The sequence below is a fragment of the Misgurnus anguillicaudatus genome, chromosome 10, assembly GCF_027580225.2.
Source record: "Misgurnus anguillicaudatus chromosome 10, ASM2758022v2, whole genome shotgun sequence".
Lineage (NCBI taxonomy): Eukaryota > Metazoa > Chordata > Actinopteri > Cypriniformes > Cobitidae > Misgurnus > Misgurnus anguillicaudatus.
The window spans coordinates 22,732,587-22,746,613 of record NC_073346.2 but is presented as its reverse complement, the minus strand read 5'-3'; the positions used below and the strand labels follow the sequence as shown (position 1 = coordinate 22,746,613).

General features: G+C 36.7%; 1 protein-coding gene across 6 annotated transcripts in view; it reads left to right on the top strand.

The window, feature by feature from the left end:
* The window catches only part of arhgef1 (Rho guanine nucleotide exchange factor (GEF) 1), a 56,823-nt gene extending 43,993 nt beyond the window's left edge, over positions 1-12,830 (top strand). For 4 of the 6 annotated variants that reach the window (XM_055210082.2, XM_055210086.2, XM_055210085.2 and 1 more), the window contains 18 exons: positions 1,639-1,788; positions 2,075-2,262; positions 2,515-2,661; positions 3,947-4,029; positions 4,123-4,248; positions 4,364-4,478; positions 4,638-4,738; positions 5,879-5,953; positions 6,947-7,022; positions 7,124-7,291; positions 7,420-7,507; positions 7,595-7,705; positions 7,800-7,858; positions 8,924-9,067; positions 9,156-9,275; positions 10,052-10,224; positions 10,482-10,578; positions 11,919-12,830. In XM_055210082.2, the coding sequence (XP_055066057.2) occupies positions 1,639-1,788; positions 2,075-2,262; positions 2,515-2,661; positions 3,947-4,029; positions 4,123-4,248; positions 4,364-4,478; positions 4,638-4,738; positions 5,879-5,953; positions 6,947-7,022; positions 7,124-7,291; positions 7,420-7,507; positions 7,595-7,705; positions 7,800-7,858; positions 8,924-9,067; positions 9,156-9,275; positions 10,052-10,224; positions 10,482-10,553 (1,996 nt within the window). In that variant the 3' untranslated portion in view covers positions 10,554-10,578; positions 11,919-12,830. The remainder of the gene's footprint in view (positions 1-1,638; positions 1,789-2,074; positions 2,263-2,514; positions 2,662-3,946; positions 4,030-4,122; positions 4,249-4,363; positions 4,479-4,637; positions 4,739-5,878; positions 5,954-6,946; positions 7,023-7,123; positions 7,292-7,419; positions 7,508-7,594; positions 7,706-7,799; positions 7,859-8,923; positions 9,068-9,155; positions 9,276-10,051; positions 10,225-10,481; positions 10,579-11,918) is intronic. The other 2 variants (XM_055210084.2, XM_055210087.2) reach the window with 2 other exon arrangements.
* Positions 12,831-14,027: the final 1,197 nt, after the last annotated feature.

Here is a 14,027-nt window from a genome sequence, read left to right as displayed (position 1 = left end):
GTTGTCTTGGTAGTGTCAAGTTGACATGACATATTATGATGTATTGGTTAATGTCAAGTCATAACAAAGACATCTCAAGCAATGTCATCTTTGCATTAAAAATGACATAATTGAACGAATAACAATTATGAAAGTCATAAACATAAATAAAATATGTGTCATTTCATGATTGTGGATGTGTCATGTCAGTAATATGAACACCCTTCAAGTAAAGTGTTACCAATTATTTAAATTGGTATGCCTTAAATCTGAAGTTTTTTCAACTTAAATTTTCTCACTTTAGGTGAAAATTTAGGATGATTTATTTTTCAAAATTACTTCAATTGGTAACACCTAAAATATTTAAACATTTCCAACTAAAATTTTTTAATTAAAGTTTTTTTTAGGCGTTACTAATTGAAGTATTTTTTTTTTTTTGAAAAAGTTGAACCAACTTTTACTTTTTACAGTGCATTGTTGCTTACATAACTGTCCTTCATGTTGGAAGCATTGTTTGCTGCTGTCGTCCGGCGTATTGCTGTAGCCTTGTATGCTTTTTGTTGCGCTTTGTTGTTGGTCTTACGTTTAGGAATCTTGATATTTAGGGTAGTGTAGAGTTTAGCTGGTTCGTAGATTGGTTGAGTTTTGGTTAGGAATGTGCATCCGGTTTGTTCTCAGGTCTGATGTAACTGTGCGTTGTCCTGTGTTTTTACAGAAGGAAGACAAGGTGGGTCTCGTGATTGTCACTGGGATTTTCTGCCAGACTCAACTTGCTACTAATTCACACATGTATCTTACATTTCACTACACTTAATAATGATACTTAATATAAAATTTAGTTTGGAGGCTTTTCAACCCTCAAATATAAATATCCTATATATATATATTTACCCTTGCATGAAAAATTCCCCCCATTCCAGTAAGGGTTCATGGAATCAGTTTTGGTTACTGAATTTTCCTAAGTTATGCAAACTATGCATTATATATTTACATTACTTTCTTTGTCTGCACAAATTTGCCATGCAAGGTGCAAAAACATTTATGTACATACAAAACACAGTTTAGATTTACATACAGGAGATTCACACAGACACTCTCATCCTCACTGCATGGCTAAGTATGATATTTGGTTTCTCTGTGGTCTTTGGGTTTTCTGTAAGTTGGTTATAGGGATTGGGAAAGCAAGTAGCTGCTTTTTTGTGCGCTTTGCACGAATGGAGCTCGGTGCCAGTAAAGTCAAGGACATCTATAACTGTGGTGTTCAAATGATTGTGTAAAGATCTTATTTTAGTAGTTCAGATATTAGAAAGAGCTTTAGAGGTTTGGTGACGTAAAGTCCTACTCAGATTGAGAACTAGTGCTTAAAGATGTTATGTAGTGGCTTTAATGACATTGTCTTCACATTTTACATGTCTTTCTTACTTCATGATGATTTATTCTGTCTAACTTTTCTACCGTCTTTCTGTCTCCTCCCACTGTTTTTTCCAACCCATGCTCTGTAAACCACCTTTGCTATTTCAATACCTCATATCTCCTTTCTTCATCCTTGCCTTTCTCCTCATATTTACTCATTGTCTCCCTCACCCCTCCTCTCTACTTACCTATTGTATCTTCTTAACCCTCCCGACCTCTCCCCTACCATCTCTCTTGGGTGTTCAGGAACGTACGCCGCAGTGAGAGCCTTTGCGTGGAGCGCCGTCACTCTCGCCGTGGTGGCTCCACCCGAGCCAAGCAGTCTCGCTCCCGTAGCGACGTGGACCTGCAGTCAACTGCCACATCCCACCCCCCCTCACCCTCCTCACAGCTCTCGTAAGACAACAACTAACCATCACGCACCTATTGCACATTCAGAAACTCATATTAATCCATCTACAGGAGACAGCAGCACAACGGCTATGAGACTCAAGGAACCATGATTTGCTCTGTTGGAAATGCAGTTGGCTGACAGGAAGGAGCTGTCAGTCATCTAACTAAAGTGTTCTGGATACTGAATAATTAACTGTTGTTAACAGCTGCAAATTGCCACAATCAGCATTACATTTACAAAGCTACGTTTGGTTCTCTCTTAACTTGAACATTGTTATTTTTTTCTTAGTGTGGACAGTGGATTGCCATCTGAAATATCCCTTTCTGACTCCACGTTTGGCCCCACTCAGCAGGAAGAGTTAGAGCCACGCCTTCAGGAGCTGGACCAGGATCCACCCAACTGGAGGGAACTTGCTGACAGTGAAATTTTGAGCAAACTGAGCAAGAAGGAGACCAAAAGACAGGAAATCATTAATGGTAAACAAAGCCAAAATAAAGGAGTAAAGGATTTTGGCTTTCTTATTAATAACCTTACAAATAAGTGCAGGCATGGTATAATACTATGGTAACAGACTGTGGTACAATGTAATCTCATAATACCTTTCCAAATATTTTTTTCTGTTAGTAAGGGCTGATGACACGTCTTGGCACTTGTTTTTTCCTTGCTGTCCTATGTGGCAGCTACAGTGGTGGAAGCTGTAAACATGTGTTTGTCTTTGTGTCTTTCAGAGTTGTTTGGGACAGAGCACGCTCATGTTCGTATGTTGAGCGTATTGCAGACCGTGTTTTATCGTCCACTGGAAAGGGAAGAGATCATGCAGACAGCAGAAGTGGATGCCATCTTCCCTAACCTTGATGAGATCTTCGATATGCACTGTACATTAACATCACTTCACACATGCATTGACGTACAGTACTGTGCAAGTGCTTAGGCTTAGATTAGCTGGTTTTATGGTATGGTATAGTGAAAGTGACCTTAAGATCAATGTCTGGTAACCATTTTAACTGCATTTAACCACACAAGCAGTTATCAGTTTGTTTATTAGAATAAGACCACAAAATATAAAGGAAGTTTGTATGCAGTAATAAGAAACCATACAATTATACGCTAAAGTATTTAATGAGACTTCCTCTTATACTTAAAGAGACACTTTTTTTGAAAATATGCTTATTTTCCAGCTCACCTAAAGTTAAATATTTGATTTTTATGCACAATGATATTACTCTCTGCCAGAAAATAGTCCCCTTGGGAACTTTTATTAGCAGGGGACTATTTTCAGGTGCTGCTTAATATCATTTGCGCCTCCTGCAGCCATGTTACAGCAGCAATGTCATTGATTATTACGCCAGAATGAGAGTATAGTTCCTAGCCAAATCTGCCTAGAAAATCACAACTTTTAATTTTCCGTTGGTCGTAACTACAGAAGAGTCAAGTTTTAAATAGGAAAAATATTGAAACTCTTTGGTTATTTTTTAGCGCAATGCTAATGGTCTAATCAGATTTAAAGGGACACAAGGCAGCATTTTTATGTTAATAAATCATCTTCGTAAGTCGGTATATGGTTAAATGATTCATTACATGACGAATGAAGACGCTCTCGCCCGCCCCTACCATCTGTAGGAAGAATACCCCACTTGCAAGTTCGCTGTATCCGACCCGGTGTCCTTCAGTCTCGTAAAGTCTCAGATATAGAAAGCATTTACTCCCAGACACTAGGGGGAGCTAGTAGAGAAATAATACTCAGACTTGCCTTGTGTCCCTTTAATGGATTATGCTAAGCTATGCTAAAAGTAGTACCGCCAGACCCGAAGATCAGCTGAATGGATTCCAAAACGGTAAAAATCAAATGTTTAAAGGAACAGTATGTAGGATTGTGGCCAAAACTGGTATTGCAATCACAAAACTTATGGATTTTTACATTTTGTTTACATATTTCCTGTATTTTCTGTTTGCATCTTGATAAAGAGATTGAAAAATGCATATGGTCATGAAGACTTGGCTAAAAAGGTAGTGGTGGCCTAAGACCTTTGCACAATACTGTATTTAAAGATGTTTTGCATGAAAGCTGTCTATCAGAGGTTGTCCATTAATGTTTTGTGAATGTAAATCCTTGACTAACCATGAAAACATTTAATATAGCCAGAAATAATTCTTTTTAAGATGCCTTCTTTGAAAACCTGAAAACATTGCGTGAGGAAGACGGTTACATTGTCAAAAACCTTAGCAAACCACTTCTGAATCGGGTAAGTGGCTACAGTAAACACTACTTTCTGTCATTAAGAAGTATGAACTTGACTGTTGCAGTTATGTGATTTAAGATGTCTTGGTCTCTATAGTTCAGTGGCTCAGAAGGAGAGTGGTTTCAAAAGCTCACGGCACGTTTTTGTAGTCATCAATCATGGGCTCTGGATCAGATAAAGAGCAGACAGAAGAAAGATGCCCGTTTTAATGCGTTCATACTGGTACGTTAACATTTAATACACTGCTAGTACTTTTTAGTAGTCCCAATTCTGTTGTTACAGTTAATATGTAACCTAAATCTGTTCTCTGGTGTCTCTGCAATCTTTTGTGTTTTAGGAAGCAGAGAGTAAACCGCAGTGTAGGAGACTACAGCTGAAGGATATCATCCCCATTGAGATGCAAAGACTAACTAAGTATCCTCTACTGCTGGAAAACATTGCCAAGAACACAGGTGTGTGCTTCAAATCTGCCTCACAACGATGACAGATTATGCAAACAATGCAATACACGTTGCTGAACAAGTGCTATATATTATATATATAATATAATTGTAAGTTTATGAAAACACATTGATGCCTTTGGATGTTTAACTGGTGTCGGTTTTTCACAGAGGATGAAGAAGAAAAATCAAACATTACCCAAGCTGCAGAGTGTTGTCGCAGGATCCTCAACCACGTCAATGAAGAAGTTAAACTCATGGAGAACATGCTGGTAGGAAAGGAAAAGAGCTTCTTACAGTACCCACTTTCTGTGAATGTGGGGGTCTAATGCTTGCTGGTGTGATGATGTTATGCAGATGGTATTGTATATAACGATAAAATGCTTCATTGATTATAATGCCGGCATTTATTAGGACACTCAGTGGGGATCTGGTGTAGAAACAGTAGTGTTTTTAAATGCATGCTAAACATATGGCTCATTAATATTGATTTTTAATTAGAATTTGATAAATTGATTATGGTTTTGAGTGTTTTACTGTAGTTTTACACCTTGAGCGCAGCTGTTCGTGCACTAATGTAGGGATGCACCGATACTGGTATTGGGTATCGGCCTCGATACCACATTTTCTAAAGTACTCGTTAAAAGTCCCCCGATATCGGGGATCGATACCACGGTCTGAGAAATGTCTATGTTTGAGTGCCGTGTAAGGGGTTAATGCCTCTTGTTTTGTCCAAAGAGGCAGAGTTTACAACAAACTTGAAAACTAGTCCCTTGTTTTTTGTTAAATTATATGACTAAAGCTGTTACCTGTAAATTTAAATAATGTTTTTTATTAAGTACTCGGTATCAGTATTGGCAAGTACTGAAATGCAAGTACTCGTATTCCAAAAAAGTGGGATCGGTGCATCCCTACACTAATGCTCAACATTAATTCGTGTAAAGATGCACCGATATATAGGCCAATAATCGGTGTCAATCGATAAAAGCAATTTTCACACTATTGGACGATATAGTGTCAATCATTATATGAATGAATAACATTCAGAAAAATTTCATCTTCAGTATTTAGTAAATGCAAGTTAATATAAACACCAAACTATCGGTATAGGCCAATATGAGTCTGAATGATCGGCTATCGGTGTTGGTGGAAATATAATATCGGTGCATCTCTAGTAATGAATAATCTGGCAAAGTCTCTTTCATAAATTCCTTTTTAAGGTGTTTACTTCAGTAAAAATAGGCTGCATGGTTATGTAATACATGAAACAAATCCAAATCTTAATTCGGATTTTGCACCATAAACTACTTTACACTATCACAAATCCCCTTATACTGCCTATAATGACTCATACCATGACTATAGGATTTAAGTAGTATCTCATGCGTTTTTCTTGTAAATGTACATCCTAGATTTTGAAGGAGTATCAGCGCAGACTGGACACCTCGGGTCTGAAGCCAAGCAATGATCTCTACACTGAGTACAAGGTGAGATACATCTTGATGCAATATTAGTGCACACTACATGGGTGATTCTCACGAAAACTTGGTTTTAAAAATGTCAAGCATGAAAATGTAAAAATTGCTTAAATTTACTTTTTTTTCATACCAGACATTGAAAAACAAAGTCTGGAGTAAATGGGAACATTAATTTAAAAACTTTTACTTATTATTTAACACTTTTTGTAACATATTTTGAAAAATTAGTCCTAAAAAATCTCTTTACCGCAACAGTCAGAAAACATCAACACTGACATATTTTCAAAATGACATGACAAACCTGAAAGAAGATAATTTGGAGATTCTGCACATGCATTTAAAATCAAAGTATTATGCTTCTATTAATTAAATTAACATTTAATAAGCATCTGTTGCGGTAATGATAATCAAAATGTCGCGTAAGCATTCTGACAAGACAATATTTCAAATTAACTGTAAAAAAATGATCTTACCTGGTAGCCATCTTAAAGTAACTGGCCCATGTGCTTGGTCACTCAAAATCAAACTTTATTAAAATTCTGTATCCGTGCTTAAACTGTTCTCAAAAAGTGTTGCGGAGGATAAGAACATCAGGCATGGACACACCATTTTCCTAATTTTTCTTCATTATTATTATACATGAATATTCAGTAAATATTTTTTCTGTCATCTAAAGTAGTCTAGCAAAACATCCATTTATTTTTTTTCTTAATATTTTTGTGTTAATTTGATTAAATTACAACATAACGCATGTTCAAACACAGCGGTAATGAGAATTTCAGCAGAAAATGAGATAAAATTTACAATTATAAATTCTTATGTTGAAATCACACATTGTGCAAGGTAGAACACAGTATTGTGTTAATTTTGATGCTTTTTAATGTTACTATATTACACATTTTAAAGCTAAAATCATTAGTGCCGGGGTGTTTCAATGGTTTCGTGAGAATCACCCACCTATTCACATACTCTGAGACTGATATGATTTTCACTCCTCTTCAGAACATTGATCTGTCCACCAGGAAGATGCTTTTTGAAGGACCTTTGACATGGAGGCTGACCAAGGAGAAAGCAATCGGTAATCCTGGTTTTCATGCATGTTCGCTGTCAGTGCATAAGCAGCTGTGTCACAAATCAATAGACGGCTCTTTATCTCATTGTAATTGTGTGTGTTCGTAGATGTTCACTGTGTACTGCTGTCGGACCTGATGGTGTTGCTCCAGAAACAGGATGATAAGATGGTTTTAAAGTGTCAGAGCAAAAGCAACATCGCAGTTCAGGAGGGCAAACAGATGTTGAGTCCGATCATCAAGCTGCAGTCGGTTTTTCTCAGAGATGTGGCCACTGGTCAGTAAAAGTTTGGCGGTGTTAGTGGCGTCAGAAGCACCAGTACTTTGATACCAACCAAATGTTATGTAAATACAGTTTATATGTTGCCTCTTTTGACATTCATTTCTTTCGTTTCTGACTGTCAGACCCAAAGGCTCTCTACGTAATTTTCACCTGGGACAGCGGAGCACAAATCTACGAGCTTGTGGCTCAATCCATTGGGGATAGGAAAAAGTGAGTGTGTTTGAAATTGAGCTTTTGACATGCTTTTGGTTAAAACTCAAAGTTAATTTGATTTGCCTCTTTCATTGTTTGCTTCAGTTGGACAGAGGTGATTAAGTCTACAGTTGATGAGCTGAAGAAGAGAGGAGGGAATAAACTGGACAGAAACAGAGCTGGCAGTGTGCCCAGCAGCGCCATTGGATACGGCCCGTGAGTGTGTTTTTACAGATAGCAAAGCTCTATAGGTCCTGTAAGAGAATGTGTGACTTTTATGGTTCATTCATTACTCTGTTTTTGTTTTTAGCTTATTCCCTCCCCCTCAAAGCCCCACTGAGAACGGTGCAGATTTAAAAAGTCGCAGCGGTGAGAATTTTTCTTAATTTTTTTTCATGTTTATTGGTGGTGGGACAGATTTTTGGATTTACTCTTTGCACTATCAATACTAGTGTCACTATTCAGAGCTATTCACTAAAGCAGAATGTACTTTAGCATTATTTCAGCGCTTACTGAACTGTTTTTATTTTACCTAAATCCAAGCATGTTATAAGCTAAAGAAATATTTCCACACAAGGAAGATCAGTTAGTAAAATATTAAAGGGACACTCCACTTTTTTTGAAAATATGCTAATTTTCCAGCTCCCCTAGAGTTAAACATTTGATTTTTATTGTTTTGGAATCCATTCGGCTGATCTCCGGGTACCACTTTTGGCATGGCTTGGCATAATCCATTGAATCTGATTAGACCATTGGCATTGCGCTAAAAAATGACCAAGGAGTTTCGATATTTTTCCTATTTGGAACTTGACTCTTCTGTAGTTACATTGTGTACTAAGACCGACGGAAAATTAAAAGTTGCGATTTTCTAGGCAGATATGGCTAGGAACTATACTCTTATTCCGGCGTAATAATCAAGAACTTTGCTGCCGTAACATGGCTGCAGCAGGTGTAGATATATTACGCACTGCCCAAAAATAGTCCCCTTGGTAACTTTTAATAGCCATGTTACAGCAGCAAAGTCTTTGATTGTTACGCCAGTTTGACAGTATAGTTCCCAGCCATAACTGCCTGGAAAATCGCAACTTTTGGTTTTCCGTCGGTCTTAGTACACAAGGTAATTACAGAAGAGTAAATTTTTAAGTAGAAAAATATAGAAACTCTTTGGTTCTTTTTGAGTGTGATGGTAATGGTCTAGTCAGATTCAGTTAGTTGTGCTAAGCTATGCTAAAAGTGGTAGTGCCAGACCCGAGGATCAGCTTAATGGATTCCAAAACGGTAAAAATCAAATGTTTAACTCTAGGGGAGCTGGAAAATTAGTGGAGTGTCCCTTTAAAATACAATTCTTTTAATAGCATTACAGACTTTACATCATACACATGATCCCTGTTGATTCCCCCCAATGTTTATTGTGCTTTTCTGTTTTCACTGTAGCCCGATACAAATACCCTGTTACTTATGAGAAGACTAGCAATTCTGAACCTTCACTCATAGACTTCCTAGCTACCAATGGCTTCGACCTGCTCAGCCACAGCCAGACCTCCCAAGAAAAAATAGCTGGCGGGGCTTTGGACGAAGGTCAGCATTTATGACGTTTTATGCCATTCGAACAGATTATAAGAAGCACATAAATATACACAACATCTTGTATTTGCTTCTCCCACAGTCATGTCTTTAAAAAGACTACTGGTCAGCAGCATCAGCCTATCAGATGACTCACAGACTGTTGGAGAGAATGGAGGGGCAGAGCCCGAAAGCCATGAGGCAGATGGCTGTCAATCAACAGGTAATGCACATAGTATTATATGTTGCTTTATTTTTTTTTTTACTCTTTCCCCGCCATTGACGAGTTATCTCGTCAATCCACAATACCGCTATTATCCACCAGGTTTTATTCCGCAACTTATAAAACTTGGAAGTATCGCCCTAGGGCAAACAGCTGTATGTCTGTCTAAGTTTTGAGGATCGCTCTGCATCTGATCTCTAACAAAAGTCCTTTACAAAAATGGAATTATCTCAGCTTTTCGCTCAAAATTTTTAGTTTTTTAAAGGAACAGTATGTAGGATTGTGGCCAAAACTGGTACTGCAATCACAAAACTTGTGGCTAAAACTGGTACTGCAATCACACAACTGGTGGCCAATACAAAACATGACAACATAAACATCAGTTGAGGGCTGCAACTCCACATTTTAAATGACAATATCCTGGCCGGACACTGTTGTCAGTGATATAATTATTTGAAATTAATATGATTTCTTAATGTCTAGTGACATATCAGGGCCATTTTATGATTAATTGATATAAATTTCTTACATTCTGTTCCTTTAAGAAACCTACCCATATTTAAGAGGTGATAAAAAGAGAACTGATGAAGGTAGGGCGAAAGGTTTTTTTTTGAAAGCAGAGGGTCTGTTTTTTCATTTAATATATTGTATGTTTATATATTTAAAGAAGAGCATAATCAAATAAAAATATTCAAGGTAGCTATATAAACAGAAGGGCCAATGAATCTGATGCTGATCATACATAGCAAGACCTTTCATCAATTTTTCTCTTCAAGTAGAGGAATCCAGTATGGATATCAAAACTGAAGGAGAGGAGGGTGGAGGAGATGGAAGCTGTAAAGGAGAAGAAGAAAGAGGGATCAGCACTCCTCTGGTGCTTTCTCATGAGCGCATGGAGGACGTGCAGAGGAGACTGCACGTTCTCGAGGAACAGATAAAGAAACTTCAGGTGAGGAGATGTCTATGATACTGCATAAATGGAGGTGACTATAATAAACAAAATAATCAATTTGAAAGAGGGGCTAAAAAGACCAAAATAGGATCTATAGAACGACAATACAAGGTGGAAAAATGATCTGTGGTAGAAAGCAGTCATGCTGTTTTTAAAAGTGGATGAGTAAAATTAAAGAGTTTGACTTGTGTGAGTAAAATGAGCTGAGAGGGGAGTCCTTACTAATATTGACACTCTTCGTTGTGTGTTTCTAGACAATTGAGGAGGAGCATCATAAATTACATGAAGTCCTTGCCAAGTATTCACTTCAGGGGGGCCATTACTGAGAAACAACACAACCTGCTGTTACAGGTGAAACCACATTTAATAAACATTAACATGTTTCTATTTTTATTTTATTGTAATGTTGTCTTTATTGTCATGTAATACCAAGTACATGTCATAATATTTTGCTTTTATTGCAAAATGAAGCAACATGGATATAACAATGATTTGTATGTGCATTTACATAATCGTCCACCAGATTGTATTTTACTCCATCTATTAAACAATTTGCATGGCTGTTGAAATGACGGTTCATCTCACTGAAAATAAGCTTTTCCTTAAAGGCCATTTCAGAACAAATACATCACCATTGAGATTTAAATTAAGAGTTTGGTTTAAAAACCCAATAAATCCATTTTGACTAATTTCGGTAAAAAAGTGTTTTCTATACGAAGAAAGTGACAAGATGAATACCACTATTTTCTGATACAAACTTTTACATAGCATCTTTATGTTATAAAAACATAAAAAATTCAAATGCATAATTTGATTTTCAAAGATTTATTATAAAAACAATTTTTTCCACAAAATGCAATAAATCCATGATGACAAGTTTTTTTTCCAAAATGCTATAAATCTATTGAATCAATATATAAATGTGCATTCATCTTTGCCATTTTATATTCATTTAGTTGACTAGTGCTATACACTTATTAAAAAAACAATAAATAAACATTAATGGCATTAATCAAAACACTTACTTTGTCATATTAAAAACACTGTCATTGCTGTGGTTATGGGACGTCGTCGCCGAACTTTTTTTCACAGCGATCAGCTATAAAATGTTTTGGTCCTGCTCGATTTTCGTTGGCTTAGAGTAAAATAATGGCAAGTTTTCATAAGATCCCCTGGGGTCAATGTGTTAGCATGACAGAAGCTTGATGCTGTCGGGAGAACAAGCAACAACCGGCATTTTTCCATCTCCCGAGTGCCTCTTACGTACACCACCACAGGTTTATCAATGCCATCAAAGTATTATTTTGTTTTTGTTTGTTTGTTGATCACGAAGTACAAGATGAGGAAAACAAGGATTCCGTGTATATTGCACGCCACCATTGTTGTTTACAATGCGTGGAATGGTGCGCTGTGATTTGTGAAGAGGATTTATTGCATTCTGCAGAAAAGCGGGAGTGGCGTTTATTGAGCTTTGGGGAAAACAGATGACAGAATAACATGGCGGATATTGGATTTTGTGTGAAATTAAGAATTTACTTTTAAATACTGACCTGATACAATACTGATTTTGACAGTAACTCGTTTTTTTGGTGTTTAACGCATTTTGGAACCAAACTCTTCAAATAATATACATGGTATACTTCATTGTATGTGTACTGTATGTTTAATCTGTTTCCATTTTTTGTCCTTAGATCACTGTGTGCTGGACTTTAGTCTTTTGGAGGTTTTGACAATTGACTCATTCTGCCTGAATGTTTCCGCTGTTTTCCCGTCTCAGCTGTCCTTTCAGAAGATTAACAGCAAGCCTCAGGCAGTTGCCGCGTCAATGAGAAATAAAATGGCCCGGGTATTGTGAAATTACAGTGATCCTTGAGCATGAATGCTTGTGTGTGACTCTGTTAAGAGGAATGAGAGTGACAGTCTAGCCAAATGATGCCAAAGAAATGTGCAACATCTAGAGAGAGATCGAAGTAAAAAAAGCTAAACTAAGTTAAACCTGTCAAAGCATGTCAAAAGTAGTTTAGTGCCAAGAGACTGTTTTTAATTAAATATAGTTGCATCTCAATGAATTCAAAGTCTAATGCTGAGACAGTAGTTATTGAGGCAGGTTTTATATCAGGTTATTCAAACAAATATTAGGGTTTTTCCTTCATTGTTGAATTTAACAGTGAGCAGATATGCTGATTACTTTTTTGCCTATATATATATACATATATATTTAAACAAATTTCAAGATACTGTTTGCACATCCAAACATATATTTCCATGCTAAATCTATTTTAAATAACAGATTTTAAAATGGATATGTATACAGTAGACTTCCTAGCAGAGTACTAGTCTGTTGTACAATAATGTGTATTGGCCAAACTGTAGTAAAAAGGAGAGTAAAGACATGCAGTTTTGTTTTAGCCTTTTTATTCATTAAATAGGATTATGTGTCTTCTTACCAGAACTTCTGTTAACTCTCAATAAACAAAAGAAAAGAAAATGTCAAGTAGGACAGTTTGATACATGAATGAAGGAATTGATAGATGTTTTAGGTGAGGGGTGCTGTCTTGAAGGGATGGTTCACCCAAAAATGAAAATTCCGTTTATTACTCAATCTTAGTTGTTACAAACCTGTATAGATGTATTTGTTCTGAGGAACACAAAGAAAGATGTTTAGATATATGTTTGTAACCAAACCGTTCATGAGCCCCATTCACTTCATAGTATTCTTTTTTTCTACTATGGACGTGAATGTCCACAAGTGGTGGTTGCAAACATTTCTCAGAATGTCTTCCTTTGTGTTCATCAGAACAAAAAAATGTATACAGCATGAGATTTAAGTAAAGATGACAGAATTTTCATTTTTGGGTGAACTATCCCTTTAAAACACACCTGACCTTCCGGAGTGAAACTGATATGGCTGTCGCAAGGTTTGATGTTCAGAGATCTAGTTAGACTTCGACATTGAGGATGTGTGGAAATCTTGTATGTAGCACTTCAAATGTAATGCATGCATACAGGCAAGCTCAATGGATGTCCACACGTTTATGTTTAAGCATATGAAGGCATGCACAATGACTCAAATGCGGGTCTTTATTGTATTGGAAGTAAAGCAGATGTATTCTGGTAGTTAGACACAGATCCTATACCTGTAATAATTTTTTATGTATATCTATGCAAATCATGATGTATGTGTCGAATCCATCAATTTGAGGATTGTTGAAGAAAAATTGGGGATCATTTGTTTGGCGTTGTGCTACATTTATCAGTTTGGTGTTTCTGTAATTATGTGTGTCTTAGTTTTGTTTTTTATAAGTAGTTTTATCAGCTTACGCAGGACCAAAGAGTTAAATATATATCATTAGGTAGAGAAACCTCACATTTGCTTGGTAAAACTTGATAGTAAGTCAACTGTAAAGCAGAAAGACTACCTGGGCTGAAAGTGGTGGGAGTTCGATCCATTCGCCTATCCTTCTCCAATCTCTTGAGTGCTTAACCTTACTGCTGGATCAACCCACAAAATAATGAATTGGATTTGCTTGTAAATGTGTTGGTTTATATTCCTATTTAGGCTTGAATGAATTAAATGTTGTCTCAGAACTGAACTGCTGTATCTATTATAGATGAGATGCTGGTCCTCATTACCTGACCATGTTCTTTAGCTTAAAGGACTACATTGTTTTCTCTTCTGCACTCTTTGCCTTGTTAGGTAACCAATCCACAGAACACCAGGTAATTTCAGGGGTTCAAAATTATAACGCATCTCAAGAGTTTGGAGGCAGAAACAGTGAGTTTCTTACCAGTACTGTAAT